We start from the raw sequence: 19887 nt of genomic DNA, 5'->3' as shown, positions 1-19887 counted from the left end.
GACACGTGCCTTCCCCCCCCTGCCCTGGGTGTTCGGTGTTAGCCGGTCCTGCACGGTGCCCTGCTGCGCCACGTCCCGTCCCCACCGGCACGTGCTGTCCCCTGCGCGCGTGCCCGCTGCTTGTCCCTCCCACTTCATTGCATGGCTTCCGCCCGCGCAGCCTCGAGCGAGAGATTGACTGTGGTTTGTTTTTGGTTTCTGAAGCCTATCATTTGGGTCAGGAGGAGACAGACTGGTTTGATAAGCCCAGGGAGGCGCGGGCAGAGAGGGTCAGGCACTACGGTGGCCACTCTTCCTCACAGAAGAGACCCCCAGTTAAGCACACCTACCACGATTATGACGAGCCCCCCGATGAAGACCCGTGGCAGCACGACGACTACCCCCAACACCGCGAGCACCGGCACCACAGGGAGTACGATCGCCACGCTGGCTCCTCCCGGCACGCCAGCGACGAGCCCCCACGTCGCTCCTCGAAGCAGCACCCACGAGAATCTGGCCGCCATGAGCCCCGTGGCCATGGGCCTTCAGCCGGCCCCAAGAAGGCACAGCAGCCCGAGTCCCGCGCACCTTACGGCCCCAGCTCCGCTGATTACGCCCCGTCATCCCGCCCCGCTGCTCACCACCATGGCACTGAGACCCCCAAGGCACAGAAACCTTCCCAGCCGCATGGGCCAGCCACGCCAGCACCGAAGCAGGAGCCCCTCACACACCCACAGCAGCCGGCGGCCAGGCAGCAGCAGGCAGGGCAGCCGGCAGCACGGCAGCAGCCGGCAGCACGCCAGGCTGCCCAGCCAGCAAGCTCGGCACAGGCTGAGACCAGGGGCAGGACACAGGGACCCCCCTCATCCCGGCCACCGCAGCAGCAGCCAGGGCCGGCCCAGGCAGCAGGGAAGGCACCGGCCACACTCCATGCACAGCCGGGCGGACACCCAGCACCAGCGGTAAGTACAGGCTTAGCTGGCCAGGCTGCATCCTGACCCCACAGCTCTGCCTGGAATCGGCACAGCTGGCTGTGGCCAGGGGCTGGCAGGGGAAGTGTTGGGAATGGGAGCCATGGAGTAAAGTGTATCCCACTCACACGCCCAATACAGACACCCATAGGTGCTATGGAAGCTGCCATCCCCTCAAGGGGACCCAGGAGGGGACATCACTATGTCCTGGATGCCTTGCTGCATCTTCTGGGGTTGTGGAGCAGTGTTTGGGGGTTTCAGTGTCACCTCCTGGCCTGGGCCACCCCTGGCAGATGCTCTATTGGGAGGGTGAGCCCTGAGAGCTGTTTTCCCCTTTCCAGACAAAAGTGGAGCCGACAGACACGTCCAAACCTGCAGCAAAAGTGCCACAGCAGCCGGGGAGAGCACCGTCAGCACAGCCCCTGGGAGCAGCAGGTCAGTGAGCCCCAGTGGCACTGTGCCATCTGTCCCACCTCATGCCAGCTGCCTGGCACCCCAAAGCTCAGCTGAGCTCTCCCAGCTGGCCCTGTCCCCTGCTAACAGTGGCTTCGTTTGTCCCCCAGCAGACAGCAAGGCCGGTCCAAGGGCGGCTGGGCCACGTGGTCCCGCGGGCTTGGCCACAGGGCAGCCCGGCGGGGAAGGAGAGAGTGTCTTCTCCAAAATCCTGCCAGGGGGGGCAGCGGAACAAGCAGGCAAACTAACTGAAGGTGAGGGCTGCTCCCGGGATGGGGACAGGGTGATGGTGCCCTTCTGCACCAAGACGGAGTCTGGCACCTTGGGGATGGCTGGGTGCAGCCAGTGGGATGCCGTGCTCCCACAGTTTGGAGCCCAGGGAGGTGGGGGACAAGGGTCACTATACCATCCTGACACCTGTCCTGGCTTCCCCACAGCGGTGTCAGCTTTCGGCAAGAAGTTCACTTCGTTCTGGTGAGAGAACGGCACAAGGTGAGTGCAGCCAGCACCGGGAACTGTGCCGTGGGCTCTCCCTGCCCCGGCCGTGCCTGATGCCCTCCTCCTCCCTTCCACTGCAGGAGTTTGGGAAGTGAGTGGAGATTTGAGTCGTTGCAGTGGAAAAACCTATGAAGAAGCCAATGAATTCAGCATGCGGCGCCAGACTCTGAGTATAACGGTGAGTGTACACGGCACACCTGCACACAGATCCCCTCCGCTGTGCCATCTCGGAGGTTCCAGCAGCAGCACTGTCCCCCGAGCACCTGCTGAGCCCTGCTTTGCCATACTCCCAGCCTCCAGGCTGGGAAATACACAGCACGGACCCATCCCTTTCGTGTTGGGCCATTCCATCACCATCTTCATCCCCAGGTGCTGGCCCCAAGCCAAGGTGTGGAGGCTTGGCCTTGTTCCACAGTCTCAGCAGCACTGGTGCAGACCCTGGGTTTCCAGGGAAGCTTTGGGTGGTCCGGGCTCTGCTCCGGGAGCCCGTCCAGCGCGGGGGGCGGGCGGAGGCGGCGGCAGCTGCTCCGCCGGCAGTGCCTCTTGGCTCTCTGGGGCCTTTTCGCTCGGGCCAGGGCTGCCGCTCGGCGGGGACCCTTCCGCGGGGAGGGGCTGCTCGGACTAACGCCTCTCTCTCGCTCTTTCTGTCTCTCTCTTTCTCTCTCTGTTTCTTTCTCTCTGTCTCCCTCTCTGTCTCTCGCAAGCTTTTGAAAACAGGGCGATCCCTGGATGCTGGACCAATCGACGGCCGAGCAGGGGCCCGGCGGACGCCCCGGGGCGGGTGCCCCCCACGCCTGGCGAGCAGCTCCGGCGCGGCACTCGGCGAGCCCCGGCAGCTGCCCCGAGGGGATGGGCCTGGTCCGGACCGTCGGGTCAGGCCCCATAGGTCGGCTGCGGCCCTTTCTCAAGATTATACGCAGAGTTGCTCCCTCTGAACCCCAGCTCTGGCCTCTTCATAGGTTTTTCTCCCCCGCGAGCCGAGGGCTGGGCGCCGTGGGCGCCGCTCCTCCTTCCCGACCCCACCCGCCCCGCCGGGGCCGTCCCCGCGCCCCCTTGCACTGCGGCCGCGCCCGGCCCGCCGGGGAGCCCCGGAGCGCGTCAGCTAGGACCTAACACTGTTTCACTACCGAAATACGAGGCCATAGGACTCTGACAGGCGGCGCGGCCGGCTGGACGCGTGTCCCGAAGCCATTGGAAGCATTGAAGGGGCCGCGCTCGCCCTCGCCACGCAGCCAGCGCGCCTGCCGCCGGGCACCCCTTTTCTTTCAAGAACAGCCTTAATCATCCCACTTTGATTTCTGTGTATACCTCATCCGCGGTGGGGGGGGGGGGGGGGCACGGGGCGTCGTCAGGGGGGGTCCTTTTTTCCTCGGTTTCTTTGGGTTCATTTTCTTTTGGTTTCGGGGTTTTATTTTTCTAAAGTTTATACCAAATCCTCTTCCCTCTTTGCTTTGTGCGATGAGTTAGCACACGGGCTGTCGTCTGTAGAAGCAATAGAGTGCAGGAGGCTACAAAAGAGCACAAATCCCGTGGAACAAGATCAGGAGAGCTTTGCCTCCGGCAGTATCCTTCCTTTTACTGTGCAATCCAAGTCCTTCTCAAGCCATTTTGCGGGGACGGCCGGCGCAGCGGCCGGCGGCCAAAGCCCACTCGCCCTGCCAGGAGGGGATTTCCAGGGGGGGAGGCAGCCCGAGGAGGGGGCTCGCCCGCGCCCCGCCGCCTCCCCGCGCTGGCAGCACCCCGCCGACACCCCCGTGGCGGGGGGCAGCCGCCCGCTCACCCGCCTGATGTTCTATGCAACGAAATAACACGACTCCAGAACAAGACCTGTGAATAGCTAATCAGTTCAATGTCGCGCCTAAGGGTTCCATCGCAAAGCGTGCCGCCGAGCGACCAGAGAACTATTCAGTACCGACCACCCGTGCGTATGAATTCGTGGCATGTTCGACCCACGGAGGGCCACTTTGCCAAAGGGCAGCCCTAGCGCCCGTGACCGTCTGTCCCGTCGTAGAGCATGGCTTGCTACTTCTCTGCACGGTTCCACCCGCCTTTCAGTGCTTGCTGTTCTTTGCCTGGACTTTTCTTTTTTTCTTCTCCATCAGTCCATCGCTGTACTGAAAGCTCTTAGCAGATTTATGCACTTGTGATCGAGGACCCGGCTGCCGCGGGAAGCCCACGCTTTGTGGCAGATCCCTCGCCGGGAGCTCTGCCGGTGCCCAAGGCTGGGGCAGGCCGGCGGCTGTGGCTCGGGGGTACCGGGGCAGCCCCAGGGAGGAGAGCCCCGGCCCCGCGCACAGCCACCGCCTCTCCCCGCCCATGACAAGTGCAGAGCCCGGGGGTGCCTCCCGCGGGCCGCCGGCCCCGCCGCTCCTCGCGCTGTAAATACTTGTACAGTGTGTTAATCGCACGCGGGACCGAGACCCCCGCCGGGGCCAATCTCGCCGCCCGAGCACATCCGCCACCTTGCCTTCGTGCCTGCCAGGACCGGGGGCGCGCAGCCCCCCCGCCGGGCCGGGCCCCCAGCCCCAGGTGTGGCAATCTGCTGGACAGGGCGGGGGGACGGGGGGTGCAAAGACCGAGGGCCGAGCGCGGCTGGGCGCCGTTTCCAGCGGTAAGTGCGATGCCGGGTGCGCTCCCTCTGAACATTGTGACGGTGTGCGTGTCTGCTGTGCTCTGTGCCACCCGTAGTGACCCCGTACCGTGCCGTACCGTGCCGTACCGTGCCGTACCACCCCCGCCGCTGTGTCGTGACTCCCTCCCAGAAGCTGCCCCCTCACCAGGTGTTTCTGTGGGAACAGAATAAAAAGGACTTGACACAAACGACGGACTGGCCCCGATTCTTGCCTGCCTCCAGTGTGGGGGGCGGGAGATCGGGACCCCTGCCATGGTGGGGGTGGCTGGAATGGGTCTGGTTGTCACCAAGCACTGTTGAGCTCTGCCACTCACGGCTGGACTGCTGGGATAGGGGGGCCCTCTGGGCATCAAGGACCCGATCTCACCTGCCTGGCCAGGCTGCTGGGTCTGGTAGGCTCCCAAGGGCGCAGTCCCCGTTGTCAGGGCTGCTGCGGCCACCAGTGACTCAATCCCACCCCCCTGAGCAGGCTGCTCAGTCCCATGGGCCCCCGATGGCCCTTTACCCCCCAGCCAGGCTGCTGGGCTGGGGATCCCTGTGCCTTTCAAGAGTCCGATCCACCCGGTCCTGCACATAGAGCCCCTGTTCTGCAGCCACTCGGTGGGCAAACCATCCCGGGGCGATCCAGAGGCTGCGGGGCCGTGGTCTGTCCCCCGGCTGCCGCCTCAGAAGGCCCAGCGGGCGATCGGTGGCAGGGACGGCCGCCGGGACACGTCGGGGGCGCGGGGAACCCCCCCCACCTGCAGCTGCAGCGCCGCCCGCGCCCACCGGGGGGCGCCTCAAAGCGGGAGGCGGCCCGAGAGCCGCAGCCAATGGGAGGTGCCGCGGGCGGGAGGCCCCGCCCCATCCCGGAAGTGCTGACCTGGCCCCGCCCCCCGCCGCGAGGACATGGAGCCGCTGGTGAGGGAATGGGGGGAGTGACGTCAGAGCCCCGGGACCCCCCCGCGCCCTTCGGTCCCGCTGTCCCTCCCGTCCCTCTCCGCCCCCCGCTAGCCCGGCACCCCCCGACCCCGCTGCTCCGCTGACTCTCCGGCTCGGGAACTGTCCCGGTACCCTTCCACTTCCGCCACAGACCCCAGTTGCTGCAGGACCCTCCTGGGCCCCCCTTGCACCTCAGGACCTGCACTCAGGATCCTGGTAGCCACGGGTACCCCGGCAACTGTCCCAGTACCCTCCTGGTCCCGGCTATGTACCCCAGGATCTGCTCTCCAGTGCCCTCCTGGTCCCTGGTATACCAGTAGGGTCCTGGCTCTGCACCCCCGGTACTGCCCCAGTCCTGCACTACTCTCCTCCCCCCATGTACCCCAGCTCTTCAAGCGCTGCCCCCAGTACCCCCCACAATTCCCCGCCGTCTATACTGGAGCCCCAGGAAGTGCCCCTGTGCCCCATGACTCCCCGGACGGTGCCCCCCTCCCCTCCAGCCACCGCGGCGTGTCCCGCAGGTACAGCCACGTGCGGAGGAGCTGTCGGAGCTGTACCGAGAGCTGAGCCAGCACCCGGGGCTCAGCACCGCCTGCCTCGGCCCCGACCTCACCACCCAGTACGGGGGCAAGTACTGCAGCCTCTACACCGGTACGGCGATGGGGAGAACTGGGGGGGAAAGATGGATCCGGGGAGTCCTTGCCTGCCTGGTGGGGATGCAGCTGGTGTCCTCACCCTGCTTCGCACAGAGTGGTCGCAGCGGGACCTGGCAAGGGCTGAGAACATCAAGTTCTGCCGTCAGTACCTCATCTTCCACGATGGAGCCTCCATTGTCTACTCGGGGCCCGCTGGCACCTGCTCTGAGATCAAGGACGAGTAAGTCCCATCCCGCCCCCCACACGTGGTCCTCAGGGAAGTGATAAGATGGGCACTCACCCACTCACCCACAGGCTGCTGAGCCGGGAGTCCCCCAGTGGGATGCTGAAGGCCGTCCTGCGCAAGGTCCCTGGCAAGGAGAAGGAGAAAGAGAAGCAGTTCCTGGAGGTGAGGAGGGTTCTGAGGGAAAATGGATATTCACTGGGGTTCGGGGCTTGAACCACACTGTGTCTTGGGACTGCCCTGGCATCTCTGTCCCCAGGTCTGGGATCAGAACCGGAAGGTGAAGAGCATTGACCTGACAGCACTGGACAAGCATGGCAGTGTCTATGATGATGGTGAGGGGCTGGGGAATGCCAGGGACTGTGGGTTTTCAGGGGACCGGGTGGCCGATGCTGACCTGCCCCCGCAGACCAGTTCGGGTGCCTTGCCTGGTCTCACTCGGAGACCCACCTGCTCTATGTGGCGGAGAAGAAGCGTCCCAAGGCCGAGTCCTTCTTCCAGAGCAAAGCCCCCGAGCTGGGCACCTCTGATGAGGACACAGGGCAACCCAAGAAGGAGGATGCACCCGTCAAGGTGGGGTCTCCCCACCCTGGGTCAGCGGGGGACTGGCTGTGTGGCTGTGGGGCTGACCATACTGTGCCACAGGGCGAGCAGTTCGTGTACCATGAGGACTGGGGGGAGACACTGAGCACCCGCAGTGTGCCCGTCCTCTGCGTCCTGGACATCGAGGGCAACAGCATCTCGGTGCTGGAGGGCATCCCAGAGCACCTTTCTCCTGGCCAGGTCAGGATGGGGAGCTGCAGGGAACCAGAGGAGGGAAGTTTCAGGAGCCAACAGCATTTTGAGTTATCTCCCCTCTCCCCACAGGCTTTCTGGTCACCTGAGGACACCGGTGTGGTGTTTGTGGGCTGGTGGCATGTCCCCTTCCGCCTGGGGCTGCGGCACTGCACGAACCGCCGGTGAGTCCCTGCAGGGCACCCCACAGCGCAGCCCTGCTGGTAGGACCCTGCAGGGCACCAACACCACAGCCTGGCCCCCTGACACCCCTGTGACACCTCTCTGTGCTGGCAGGTCAGCGCTCTTCTATGTGGACCTGACGGGCGGGAGATGCGGTAGGCAGTGCACGCCCTGATCCTGCTGGTGCCCTGGCTCCCCTCACCATCCCCTCACCATCCCCTCACCGTCCCCTCACTGTCCCCTCACGCCCATGCAGAGCTGCTCTCTGAGGACACCAGGGCTGTGTGGTCACCGCGACTCAGCCCCGATGGCTGCCGCATCGTCTACCTGGAGAACAATGTCCTGGGCCCCCACCAGCAATGCAGCCAACTCCGTTTGGTGAGCAGCACCAGGGGGACACTGGCAGGCACCAGGGAGGTGCCAGGGTGCCCATGCTAGGGTGGGGCTGGCAGGAGGGCAGTGGTGTCCCCTCCTTGGGCTGCAGTGGGGTCAGGCAGGCTGAGACCCTGCAAAACTTGCCCAATGCCATGTCTCCTGCAGTATGACTGGTACACCAAACACACCAGCACAGTGCTGGAGGCCGTGCCACGGCAGGCATGGGGTGAGTACAGCTCTGGGGGTGTTGGGGCAGACTCAGGGGGATGCTGAGTACTACCACTCTGATCACAGGTGCCTTCCCGGGAATCTACTGTGGCGCACTGCCAGGGATGTGCTGGGCAGCCGACAGCCGCAGGATCCTGCTGGACACGGCCCAGCGCAGCCAGCAGGTGAGGGGATGGTGGGGGACACGGGGGGGCCTGGCTGGCTCAGGACTCCACTGGACTCTGCCCTCATGCCCCTAGGATGTGTTCGTGGTGGACACAGCAACAGGCACCACAACTTCGCTGACAGCTGGTGAGTGACAGGGCAATGGGGCCATGCTGGTGCCAGGGGTGGGGAGAGGGTCACACCTGCAGGTCTGACCCCCTCCTCCCCAGATTCTCCCCAGGGAAGCTGGTCTGTCCTCACCATCGACCGAGACCTCTTGGTGGCCAGGTTTTCCACCCCTTGCTGCCCCCCCATGTTGGTAAAGTCATGTTCCCAGTGTCCACCAGCCCTTTGGCATGGGTACTGACCCCTCTCCCCAGTGCCCACCAGCCCCTTGGCATGGGCACTGACCCCTCTCCCTGCACAGAAAGTGGCAGTCCTGCCTGCCGCCGGCCGTGAGGCACAGACACAGTGGATCTGCCTGCAGGACGCCCCCCCTGTGCCTGGCATCAGCTGGGGCATCCGCACCCTGCAGCCCCCGCCAGAGCAGGAACATCCCCAGTACAGTGAGTGCCCAAGGTGGGGTCAGGCTGTGCTCCACTATCGTCACTGCTCCCTGACACTCCCTCCCTGCCTCCACAGGGGGCCTGGACTTCGATGCCATCCTGATGCGCCCAAGTAAGGGTCCTGCTGGCCAGAAGCCTCCCTTGGTCGTGATGCCCCATGGTAAGAGCTTGTCCCCACCCCACTGTACCCCAGCCAGGCAGTGTCACCCCCTCCTTTTTCTTTTGCCATTCACAGGTGGTCCTCACTCCGTCTTCACGGCTGGGTGGATGCTGTACCCTGCGGCACTGTGCCGTGCGGGCTTTGCCGTGCTGCTGGGTGAGTGACACCAGGGCGCTGGTGACAGCACCCATGGAGGGTCAGGGTGGGGGGCATGAAGGAGGAAGGGCTCTGACACTACTCCCCACACAGTGAATTACCGCGGCTCGCTGGGCTTCGGTCAGGACAGCGTGACCTCCCTGCCAGGCAACGTGGGCACACAGGACGTACACGATGTGCAGGTATGGGGTGCCTGGCACGTGGTCCTGGGGCACTGTGTGCTCCTGCAGGTGCCCTGAGAAGGGAAGGTGGGGCTGCCTGCTCAGTGGGCGTTCCCCGTGGTGGCAGTTCTGCGTGGAGCGGGTGCTGCAGGAGGAGATGCTGGATGCTAGCCGTGTGGCACTGGTTGGTGGCTCGCATGGGGGCTTCCTGGCATGCCACCTCATCGGGCAGTTCCCTGACACCTACCACGCCTGCGTGGTCCGCAACCCCGTGGTGAACATTGCCTCCATGGTGACCACCACCGACATCCCAGACTGGTGAGTACTGCTACCCCAGCTTCCCAGGCTCCTTGCCATCCCGGCCACACACATGTCCCCAACTCTTGCTCACAGGTGCCTGACAGAGACAGGGCTGCCCTACAAACCTGACGCCCTGCCAGACCCAGCCCAGTGGACAGAGATGCTGCACAAGTCACCCATACGCTATGTGGACCGGGTATGTCACTGTCCCCATCCCTTTCCCTGTCCCCAACAGTAGTGCAAGTGCTGAGGCTGTGCTGCTCCTGCAGGTCCGTACACCCGTGCTGCTGATGCTGGGGGAGGATGACCGGCGTGTGCCCCCCAAGCAGGGTCTGGAGTATTACCGTGCCCTCAAGGCCCGGGGGGTGCCCACACGGTGAGTGGGGTGCTGAGGGCTTGAGCTGTGGTGTGCAGACACAGCACTAATCCCTGTTTCGCCTCCAGGCTGCTCTGGTACCCAGGGAACAACCACGCGCTGGCTGGTGTCGAAGCCGAAGCTGATGGCTTCATGAACATGGTGCTGTGGCTGCTCAAGCACCTGCAGTGCTAAGGTGCTGACCTCTGCTGCTGACCCCCAATAAACGATGTAGTTCAGCACCCCAGTGTCTCTGGTGGTAGTGCTGGTACCGGTGTCATTTCCACTCCTGGAGCTCCAGCAGCTGGTGGCCACTGGACCTTTCAGCTGCTGGGATGTGCGGCTGTGCCATGGGGATGTGTTGGGCCATGGCAAGGGTGACCCTGCCTGGCCATGTGGAGCAGCGGGGAGCGGCTGGAGGGCTGGCACCGGCCGGGCGCTGCCGCCGGGCTGCTCCCGCCTGCTTTGGCAGCCGTCCCACTGCGGGCGGCAGGCCCGGCCCGGCAGAGAACAGCCCCATGGCCACAGCGACCGAGAAGGGTGTGGAGGTGGGCCGGGGGGCTCAGGGGAGCTGTGTGGGTGGGCACTGCCCCGCTTCGGGCGGGGGGCATGGGCAGGGGGGTGACCTTACCCCGGTCCCGCATGTCCCTTCCCTCATCCAGGCGGCCCACGGCCCCGCTGCCTGCTACCGGGAGCTGAGCCGGTTCCCTGCCGTCACCCGTGCCGCCCTCAGGGCCTCGGCTGGGGACCAGACCTTCCTGCTCTACACCGGTGAGTGGCGGGCTCGGCCACCCCCGCGCCTCTGTCCCGGTGGGAGCGGGCGCTGACCGTCCCGTCCCTCAGAGTGCAGCCGCCCCGACCTGGCCCGCCGGCGGCTCCTGCGCTTCGGCCGCCACTACAGCCTGCAGCGCACAGCCGGCCGCCAGGGCCTCGCCGTCAGCCGGACCGCGCTCAGCGCCGAGATCCACAACCAGTAGGGCACGGGCGGGTGCGGGATGGGGCGATGTGTCTGTGCCGCGGCAGGTGCCCACAGCGCACGGCCCGCCGCAGCCGCCGCCCCTCCCGCCCTCAGGCTCCTCAGCCAGGACTCGCCCACGGGCCAGCGCCGCGCCGCGCTGAAACGCTGCCCGCCGCAGGGCCGCGAGCTGCTGGAGGTAACGCGGCTGTGCCGGTCGCTCCCCGGGGCGGCCGGAGTGCCAGGGCAGGGCGGTGGGCACCGTGTACACGGTGTGCCGCCCGTCCCCCCAGGTGTGGGACAGCGGGGGATGCAGCCACAGCGTGGATCTCACGGCACTGGGGAAGCATGGAAACGTCTACACGGAGGGTAGGGTCCCTTCCCCATGGTCCCCACCCACAGCAGGGGTGAGGTTGGCATGGCCAGCAGCCCTGTTGACCACCTGGTGCCCAGCTGTGCCTGTGCCAGGCTGGGCTTTGGCATTCCTTTGCCATGCCAGGGCCTTTTGCCTGCCTGGCCTGGTCACACTCAGAGACGCGGCTCCTCTATGTGGCTGAGAAGAGCTGGCCCAAACCACAGCCCCCCTGTCCCTGGGATGTGCCAGGGGCAGCCTGGCCAGCAGCAGAGGATGAAGATGAGGAGGTAGGTGCCCCATAAGTGTGTTCAGTGCACTCCCAAGCATGCCATGCACACTGTGAGCATGGCACAAACCCCTTGGGCACTCCAGGCACCCCTGAACATGCGGTACACTCCATGAGTGTACCGTACATCCATGAGTGTGTCATGAACAGAGCTGCATGCCTGGGGCCACTGGCCATGGGGCTGATGGGTCTGTGCCACAGGGCAAGCAGTTTGTGTACCACGAGGACTGGGGGGAAGCCCTGAGCACACGCAGCGTGCCAGTCCTCTGCGTCCTGGACCTGCAGGGCCTCAACCTGTCAGTGCTGAAGGGAGTCCCAGGGCACCTCTCCCCTGGCCAGGTCAGGATGGGGTGCAGGGAGCGCCCCAGGGGACCCAGCCTGGGGCTGTGAGATAAGCCTTACTGTCACACAGGCCCTGTGGTCCCCGGATGACCGTGGTGTGGTGTTTGTGGGCTGGTGGCACAAGCCCTTCCGCCTGGGGCTGAACGCCTGCTCCAACAGGAGGTGGGTCCCAGCCAGCAACCAGCTCCATGCCAGGATGCTCATGCAGTATCAGCATAGTGGGGGTCCAACCTGACCCACTCTTTCCTCCCAGGTCAGGGATTTTCTACTTGGACCTGGTCAGCGGGTGCTGTGGTGAGTGCTGGGGTGCTGGGGAGTGCCTAGGCATCCCTGGGATGCTGACCCCTTGCTGCCCACAGAGCTGCTGTCAGCAGAGAATGGTTCTGTCTGCTCTCCCCGGCTGAGCCCTGATGGCCAGCGCCTGATCTACCTGGAGGGGGCTGTGGGGGGGCCCCACCGGCAATGTCTGCGCCTGCGCATGGTGAGTTGGGCCTCACGGGCACCAGGCACGGCTGTGCCGCCTTGTGCTGCCAGCCCAGTGCCCGGGTGTCACAGCCTCTCGCAGTGCCTGGCTACGGTGGGGGTGTCCCCAAGCCTCCCTGCCTCAGTTTCCCCTGGCATGGGTCCATCCCTGAGCACTAGCTCTTCCCAGCTCACCTGGCAGACAAGGCAGACGGTGACAGTGCTCGACGTGGTTCAGGAGCCCACAGAGGGTGAGCAAGGCATGGTGGGCAGTGCTGGGTTCTGATGGGGGGCTGCTGCCACCCCCTGCCAGGTGCCCATGACCCTGGCTCACCAGCCCAGTGCTCTGCCCCACTTGCAGCCTTCGCCGGGCTCTATGCAGAGGTGCTGCCACCGCGGTGCTGGGCAGCTGACAGCCGGCGAGCCGTGCTGGGCACCCCTCAGCGGAGCCGCACGGTGAGTCCAGGGCATGGCAGGCCCAGGGACCTGACCCACACAGCCCATGGTGACACCGCTGCCTGTGCTCTGCACCCTCACAGGACCTGCTGCTCGTGGATACAGAGGCGTGCACCGTCACCAACCTCACCGCAGGTACATGGTACAGCTACCTGTGGTGCTCTAGTGAGCAGCTGTGATCACCAACATGTGTTCTGTCCCCAGCGTCATCTGAAGGGTGCTGGGAGCTGCTCACTCTCCAGTGGGACCTGCTGGTGGCCACCTGCTCAGCCCCCCACCATCCCCCCAGCCTGGTGAGCAGTGCCCTGGCACCATGTGGCACAGTGGGATATGGCACAGCAATGTGCAACCAGGCCCAGCACAGTGGGGCACTCTCCATGGTGTGGTCTGGCATAGGGAGGCATAGTGTGGTGTGGCACAGCTGGATCCGGTATGTCACAGCCTTGGCATGGCACAGCCTTGTCACAGCACAGCCCCAGTGTCATCCATTGCCTGTGCCCAGGTGGTGGCCATGCTGCCGCCAGCAGGCCAGGAGCTGCCCCTTGGCTGGGTGCCAGTGGAGGACACCCCAACCGTTCCTGGTGTCACCTGGAAGACCCTGACATTCCAGCCACCCTGCAGTGAGCAGGGCCCTGCTGCACAGGGTGAGCCCCTGGGGGCCCCTGCTGTACCTCAGTGCTGCCTGGGTGCCAGGAACCCTCAGAAGTGGCAGGGGGACAGGGTACTGGGTGCCCAGGGTGGTGGCTGCTGAGTGGGACCCCTTCGCTGGCGCAGATACCCAGGCTTTTGAGGCCCTGCTGTTGAGCCCCTCAGACGGCACACCACCGCACCCCCTCATTGTGTGCCCCCATGGTGAGTGCAGGGACAGTGGGGACACCCTGGCAGTGCTGGTGGCAGCCCAGGTGATGCCCATGCTGGCCCCAGGTGGCCCCCATGCTGTCTTCGATGCCCGCTGGCGTCCGAGTATGGCTGCGCTGTGCCAGGTGGGCTTCGCCGTGCTCCTGGGTGAGTGCTGGGGAGCTCGGGGAAATGTGGCCCTGTGTCCCAGTGAGACATGGCACCGACGGACCTGTCTCCTCAGTGAACTATCGTGGCTCCCTGGGCTTCGGCCAGGCCAGCATCAGCTCCCTGCTTTCCCGCGTGGGTGAGCAGGATGTGGCAGACACCCAGGTGAGGGGTGCTGGGCTGAGGGTGCTGGGGGGATGCTGCTGTTTGGGTGCCAATGGTGGGTGCCCCATGGGTGCAGCTAGCAGTGGAGCAGGCACTGCACAGAGAGCCCCTGGACAAACACCGCCTGGCCCTGCTGGCTGGCTCCCACGGAGCCTTCATCGCCCTCCACCTCCTCGCCCGTGAGCCTGAACGTTACCAAGCCTGTGCCCTGCGCAGCCCCGTCTCCAACCTGCCCGCACTACTGGGCACCTCTGACATCCCTGACTGGTGAGTGCCACCCCCATCCTGTGCCATGCCATGCCATGTCCCTGTGATAGCTACTCGTGTCTCTGTGCTGCAGGCGCTACACCTCCCTCGGGCTGCCCTACTCCTTTGATCGAGTGCCGTGTGCTGAGGAGGTGGCCACCATGCTACTGCGCTCGCCCATCGCCCAGGCAGCTCAGGTAAGGCAGGGTCAGGATGGGTGTGGAGTACCAGGTGTGGGGTATCAGACACTCACTGAGGGCAGTGCTGCAGGTGCAGACACCGGTGTTGCTGTGCGTGGGCGCCCGGGACCGGCGCGTCAGCCCCACGCAGGCGCTGGAGCTGTACCGGGTGCTGCGGGCCAGGGGTGTGCCAGCACGGTGAGTGGGGGTGCAGGTGGGAGCTGGGAGGGAGCTCTGGGTTGCTGGATGAGCATCTTCCCATCCTGTCCCTCCCACAGGCTGCTGTGGTACCCAGAGGGTGGCCATGCACTGGCTGGTGTGGAGACAGAGGCCGATGTCTTCAAGAACTGTGCCCACTGGCTCCTCCAGCACCTGGGGCAGCCCAGGCAGGATGGGACAGGCCAGAACAGCCCCTAGTGCCCACAGTGGTCCTGGGCTATGCCAGCCCCAGGGTGACTGCTGGCCCTGGAGACCACACCAGGACCAGAGGCAGATGGAGTGAGTGTAACCAGGGGTGGGGATGTGGGTTGGGGTTTGCTGTTAAATAAACGTGAGACCTTCTGCAGTGCTGACCCCTGTGGCCAAGGCTGTGCCTTTATTGTGCAGTGGCAGCTGTGCCAGGCTGGGAATGCCAGCTCAACCCATCTTCATCACCTTGTAGATCCAGTCAACATAGAGGGAAACACGAATGAAGAGGGCGGGCAGGTCAGTGCGGGCACAGACACGGGAGGGGGTGATCACCCCTTCAAGCACCCAGCAGTCAGCGGTGAGGCAAGCCAATGGTCCGCCATAATCACCCTGCGGCACAAAGAGAGTGGTGTCACCCTGGTGCCAGCACCTTCCGCCACCCAGGGGTGGTTGTCCCGAGCCCAGCTCACCTCACAGGCACCCACACCGGCACGCAGTGGGGCAGTGCACAGCTCACTCTCCTTGAGGCGCCCCCGCAGCGCCCTGTTGCACTCGCTGTGGCCCAGCACTGGCAGCTGCGCCACGTTCAGCACGCTGCTGTCCGCTGTGCCTGCGGGCAAAGGGCACGGGATGCAGCATCGTGCTGGCAGGGATACAGGGGAATGGCATGGGCAGGGGATGCTGTGGGCAGGGAATGCATGGACAGGAGGATGGCATGGCAGTAGATGTCATTGCAGGAGGATGCGGAAGGGAGTTGCTGCGGAAGAGGGATGCCATGGACAGGATGATACCGGGGCAAGGGATGCTGTAGGCAGGGGGATGGAATGGGCAGGGTCTAGGAATGCTCTAGTCAGGGGGATGGAATGAGCAGGAAAACACCATGGAAGGGAGATGCTGTGAGCAGGTGTATGCCAGGGATCTGGGGGTTGCTGCAGGCAGGGGATACTTCAAGCAAGGGATGCTGTGAGCGGGGAGATGCCATGGACATGGGGGTGCTGTGGGCAGAGGGGATGGAATGGCTTTGGCAGGGGCTGTATTGAACAGGGAATCCCCCAGCAGGGGCTGCCTCTGGCAGGTACCTCTGGTTTCCCCCCAGCCGGTGATCTCACAGACAGTGCCTGCAGGCACAACATAGCGCTCGGGAGGCAGGCAGATCAGGGCCACACGCTTGGTCAGAGCAGCTGGCCTGTGGCAAGAGGGGCAGTGGGACACGGTGCCAGCCTGGCCAGCAGTGGAGCATGGCAGAGGCCAAGGCACAGCCACTCACCTTGCTAGTTTTAGCATCACCAGCTGGGACTCAGAGGGGCCGCAAACAATCCGCACGATGGGGATGGTCTGTTGGTCAGGGTCCCCAGGGCCAGGGTCCTTGAAGAGCGTCCCCAGCTGCACCTCATAGCCCGTCAGGTCGGCATCGCTGTGGGACAGGGACATGAGGGCACAGGGGGGTCCCACCACCCCATGCCCCAGCCCCAGCCTTACCAGGAGAAGAAGCACTGGCGTGTGCTGATCACCCACTGCTCCTTCACCAGGGATCCCCCACAGAAGTGCACACCAGCCCTGTGGGGACAGGGGGTGAGCTCTGGGGGGACACTGAGTACATGGCAGTGCATGTGGGACACCCCCTCACCGGTTGCGGATGCTGACAGTCCAGGGCGAGTTGCCAGGCTGGCCACCAACGATGCGCCCCTTCAGCTGCAGCCTCTCCTCCCGCTGGCCACACTGCTCAAATGTAACTGCATCTGTGGGCAGGATGGGCATCAGCTGGGGCTGTACCACCAGCACCCACCCCAGGGTGCCCACCCAGGGCCCGTGGGCCACCACCTGTATTCTCCATGATGGAGGGCACTGTGCTCCCAGCTGCAGAGAGAAAACAGAGGGTAGCACTGGCACAGGATCCAGCCACCCTGAGGGGACCAAAACTACTCTGTGTGTGGCCAAGGTCCCCTCTAGCTCTGCAGGGATATGGGTAGGGGCTCACAACAGGGCTTGATGGCACAATAATCAAAGGGGGTACGGGGGTCCATGGTGTAGCACCAGGGGCCATGGCTGTCGTCATCAGGGTTGCGGCAGTAGTTCTCTTCCAGGCGTGCCTCAGGGTGGGTGGCAGGTGACATCCTACCAGGAGGCAGTCACCATCAATGTCACCACCCCCATCCTCATCTCCAACCCCACCCCAATCCCATCTCCATCCCCATCCGTGTACCCACCACCCCCCTCACACACTCACTGGGGCACGTGGGGTGTCTGGGCAGCCCAGGGCTGGCAGGTGATTCCCTTGCGGGTCTTGCTGACGTGGCCGTGGTAGTGCTTGCCATGGCCATGGTAGCACTCTGTAGACAGACAGGGAGGGCTGGCATCCCTCACAGGGGCACCGGGGTGGGCACCCAGGGACAGGTGCCTGGGGTGGCTCACCTTGGGCATCCTGCTCATCAGGGCAGCGGCGGATGTGGAAGCAGAAGGCGATGCGGACAGTGGGGTGGGAGGTGAAGCACCACGGCGCCTCTGATCCGTCAGGGTTGCGGCAGTAGTTCTCCTGCAGGTCCCTGGAGGAGGGGCCGCATGGTTGTCCCCCTCAATCCCACACTCATGGGTGCTGCCCAGCACCACCCTCCTGGGGCGCACAGCCATCCCCTTACTTGCACGGGTACTTCTCCGGCACAAAGTGGTGCTTATGGGGCACCTGGGAGTCCCAGCGCTGGCAGGGGATCCCCGACACGGTAACATTCACTCGGCCACGGTAACCTTCACCCTTGCCCCTGAAGCAGCCATTGGTGACGTTGACAGGCCGTGGGCGTTTTTCTGCTTGTGTGGTCAGAGAGAGGGGCAGAGTAGCAGAGTCAGAGGTGGCACCCAGGACCCTCAGGCCCAGCTGTGCACGATGCTGGTGGGGACTTACTGCAGATGCGGATGCGGCAGTATTCGCGCTCCCGCTCGGGGTCGGTGGTGTAGCACCAGGGCCGCTCGGAGCTGTCAGGGTTGCGGCAGTAGTTGTCATCTAGCCCCTTGTCAGAGTACCTGGGCCAGAGACAGGGAGCAGCAGTTGAGGTGGCACCATCACCCCAGCATCTGGCACTCAATGAGGGCAATGCACTGCTGGGAACTGGGGCTAGTACTTGTTGGGGTGGTAGGGGTGTTTGTGTGGGTGCTGCAGGTCCCAGCGCTGGCACTCTGTCCCTGATTCGGTGTGGTCCACGGTGCCACGGTAATCCTCCCCATTGCAGGTCATGCAGACAGCTGCCAACAACTGCAGGGCTCAGTGTGGGGGAAACATGGAGCACAGGGTGATTGATCCTGGGATGTGGCACTCACCATCCTCACACTTCTTTATGCCGCAGCTCTGGTGCCGGACATTGGGATCAACAGTGTAACACCACGGGCCCCGCTTGTCCCGGTCAGGGTTTCGGCAGTAATTCTCCTCCAGCCCGTTGCGAGGGGATGGCAGAAACCTGCTGGCAGCAGAGTGGGTAGGAGGGCTGACAGGAATCCTTTGCCCTGGAGTGGGCACAGCAAGGATGATGCACTACCCCTGTCAGTGCCATTGCCCCCAAGCTGTCCCCATTGCTCCTGTGCTATCCTGCACTGCTCCCACCCCATTCCCCATCGCCCCATGCTGCCCAGGGTAGGTGCCACGGGACAGCCAGGGACACAGGGGCACCTGTGATCATGTGGTGTTGTGGCTTGCCAATGCTGGCAGTGCAGCCCCTTCTCCGTCGTGGCCCGTGTGCCGCGGTAGCCGGAGCCATCGCCCACGATGCAGTCCCGCAGGTAGTCTGAGCAGAGCCAGGCACCTCTTCAGAGCCCCAGGGCCGGGTCAGGGCACATGGGCAATGAGGAGTCCTGTGCCAGGTGGCCTGTGCTCAGTCTGTGGTGTCCCCGTGCCCACCCATGGCACCAGCCCACCTTTCTTCTGGTACAGGTCATAGCGGATGTTCTTCTGCAGCTGGATGCGGGGTGAGTGCTGGGTCCAGGGCAGCAGCTGGCACAACTGGCTCTGCTGGTCATGGTGGAAAGCCCTGGGAGGCACAGAGGGAGTCTGGCATGCCACCATGTGAAGCCAGGGCCTGCGGGACCTGGGTCACACACGTGAGCACCCAGTGTCCAGTGCAGTGACCCAGTGTTGTGGCCCGTGCACTCCCATCTGCCCTGCGGTGGCAGCGTGTCCTGCTCACCGGCAAGCCAGGCTGGTGGCACAGCGCTGGGCACACTGCTCCGCAGTGCCCTGCTCCGGCAGCGGTGGCGGTGAGTCCACAGGCACTGCCAGCAGCTCGGTGGCTCGCAGGCGCTGGAAGTCGTTGAGGGGTGAGCGGTGGCCTGGGGAGTGTGGCAAGAGCTCAGTGTGGCCATGTGGGCACAGCATGAGCACTGGGGCCCTGTGGAGTGTTGGATCCCTGCCACATGGAGGAGGATATCCCTGTCCCACAGAGCCTGAGATGTCTCTGTTCCACAGAGCATAGGATCCGTGTCCCACGGAGGAAGGGAACACTGTCCTATGGAGCATGGGAACCATGTAATATAGAGCAGGGGATCCCTGTCCTATGTCCTGATCCACATGCCCTGGAGAAGGAGGGTCCTTGCCCTACATCACCCGCTGCTTCCGGCACCCTCCGTCCGCCGTGGGACAGGGCATGGCCTGCAGGCTCCTGGCCCGGCCGTCGGCCCTGCCTTGGGCCCCGCACTGCCCCGCGCCCTCCAGCCCCACGGCGACCCAGCCTGGGGCCCTACCTGAGCCCAGAGCCGCGGCCAGGGCGAGCAGGACCCCCAGCACGGGCTGCATGGCGGCGGCCCCGCGTCCCCGGGCCGCTGGAGCTCCGGGACGGCCCCGCGCAAATATTTGCGGTCGGGCTCGGGGCCAGGCAGGGCCGGGGTCATCCCGCGGCGGGCACGCGTGGGGCGGGGCGGGGGCGGGGCCTGATGCGGCGGGGCGGGGCCAGGTGGGCCCGGTGTCAACCCGGGGCGGGCACGTGCGCGGAGGGGCGGGGCCTGAGCGGCGGGGCGGGTTCTGGCGGGGCCGGGGTCACCCCGCGGCGGACCCGCGAGGGGCGTGGGTGGGGTCTGCGCACAGGGGGCGGGCCCGGAGCAGCGGGGACGGGTCCTGCGGCAGTGAGGCGGGGCCTGAGGACGGGGTGGGGCACTGGAGGAGGGGCAGAGGGCGGGGCTGTGCGGCGGCCCCCACGGGAGCGGGCGGGGCTCTAGGGCGGGGCTCTGTGGCGGGGTGTGGCCGCATGGGGCATCTTGGCGCGGCGGGGCTTAGGGGGGCGTGACCGGCTCTGTAGCCGGGCGCCGATTGGCCGCG

General features: G+C 65.1%; 4 protein-coding genes across 10 annotated transcripts in view; 3 read left to right on the top strand and 1 right to left on the bottom strand.

Moving 5' to 3' along the window:
- The window catches only part of BSN (bassoon presynaptic cytomatrix protein), an 89051-nt gene extending 84329 nt beyond the window's left edge, over positions 1–4722 (top strand). For 2 of the 3 annotated variants that reach the window (XM_059856223.1, XM_059856225.1), the window contains 6 exons: positions 205–941; positions 1292–1385; positions 1514–1657; positions 1841–1895; positions 1982–2079; positions 2606–4722. In XM_059856223.1, the coding sequence (XP_059712206.1) occupies positions 205–941; positions 1292–1385; positions 1514–1657; positions 1841–1881 (1016 nt within the window). In that variant the 3' untranslated portion in view covers positions 1882–1895; positions 1982–2079; positions 2606–4722. The remainder of the gene's footprint in view (positions 1–204; positions 942–1291; positions 1386–1513; positions 1658–1840; positions 1896–1981; positions 2080–2605) is intronic. The other variant, XM_059856224.1, reaches the window with a different exon arrangement.
- A 613-nt stretch (positions 4723–5335) lies between these two features.
- LOC132332182 (acylamino-acid-releasing enzyme-like) lies at positions 5336–9977 on the top strand. Of its 2 annotated transcripts, XM_059856219.1 has the most exons (22): positions 5336–5433; positions 5976–6105; positions 6204–6330; positions 6405–6498; positions 6593–6668; positions 6743–6906; positions 6979–7116; positions 7201–7292; positions 7405–7445; positions 7547–7668; positions 7831–7891; positions 7960–8057; positions 8133–8184; positions 8268–8356; positions 8465–8603; positions 8680–8763; positions 8839–8919; positions 9013–9101; positions 9208–9398; positions 9474–9576; positions 9650–9756; positions 9825–9977. In XM_059856219.1, exons 1-22 carry the CDS (start codon positions 5422–5424, stop codon positions 9928–9930), a joined length of 2196 nt encoding a protein of 731 aa, XP_059712202.1. In that variant the 5' UTR covers positions 5336–5421; the 3' UTR covers positions 9931–9977. The 2 variants fall into 2 exon arrangements, with proteins under 2 accessions (XP_059712202.1, XP_059712203.1); XM_059856220.1 differs by lacking the exons at positions 8268–8356; positions 8465–8603 and having other exon boundaries at positions 5407–5433.
- A 93-nt stretch (positions 9978–10070) lies between these two features.
- On the top strand, positions 10071–14758 carry LOC132332180 (acylamino-acid-releasing enzyme-like). 3 transcript variants are annotated; one of them, XM_059856217.1, is made up of 22 exons: positions 10071–10283; positions 10398–10506; positions 10579–10708; positions 10808–10889; positions 10984–11059; positions 11190–11332; positions 11533–11670; positions 11744–11835; positions 11927–11967; positions 12033–12154; positions 12326–12386; positions 12497–12591; positions 12675–12726; positions 12796–12884; positions 13094–13235; positions 13366–13443; positions 13516–13596; positions 13673–13761; positions 13838–14028; positions 14102–14204; positions 14278–14384; positions 14465–14758. In XM_059856217.1, exons 1-22 carry the CDS (start codon positions 10071–10073, stop codon positions 14601–14603), a joined length of 2373 nt encoding a protein of 790 aa, XP_059712200.1. In that variant the 3' UTR covers positions 14604–14758. The 3 variants fall into 3 exon arrangements, with proteins under 3 accessions (XP_059712200.1, XP_059712199.1, XP_059712201.1); XM_059856216.1 differs by having other exon boundaries at positions 13366–13596; XM_059856218.1 differs by lacking the exons at positions 10071–10283; positions 10398–10506; positions 10579–10708 and having other exon boundaries at positions 11144–11332; positions 13366–13596.
- MST1 (macrophage stimulating 1) lies at positions 14745–19476 on the bottom strand. 2 transcript variants are annotated; one of them, XM_059856221.1, is made up of 18 exons: positions 19317–19476; positions 18764–18905; positions 18495–18607; positions 18250–18364; positions 17904–18040; positions 17708–17828; positions 17491–17609; positions 17231–17396; positions 17007–17137; positions 16822–16924; positions 16573–16709; positions 16416–16451; positions 16222–16333; positions 16074–16151; positions 15862–16008; positions 15674–15780; positions 15065–15204; positions 14745–14984 (listed from the first exon to the last, which is right to left on the bottom strand). In XM_059856221.1, the coding sequence occupies exons 1-18, from the start codon at positions 19366–19368 to the stop codon at positions 14823–14825; spliced, it is 2118 nt and encodes a 705-aa protein (XP_059712204.1). In that variant the 5' UTR covers positions 19369–19476; the 3' UTR covers positions 14745–14822. The 2 variants fall into 2 exon arrangements, with proteins under 2 accessions (XP_059712204.1, XP_059712205.1); XM_059856222.1 differs by having other exon boundaries at positions 17231–17393.
- Between the last annotated feature and the right edge of the window lie 411 nt (positions 19477–19887).

This window comes from Haemorhous mexicanus, chromosome 11, assembly GCF_027477595.1.
Source record: "Haemorhous mexicanus isolate bHaeMex1 chromosome 11, bHaeMex1.pri, whole genome shotgun sequence".
Taxonomy (NCBI): Eukaryota; Metazoa; Chordata; class Aves; order Passeriformes; family Fringillidae; genus Haemorhous; species Haemorhous mexicanus.
This window is presented reverse-complemented; position numbering and strand designations above follow the sequence as displayed.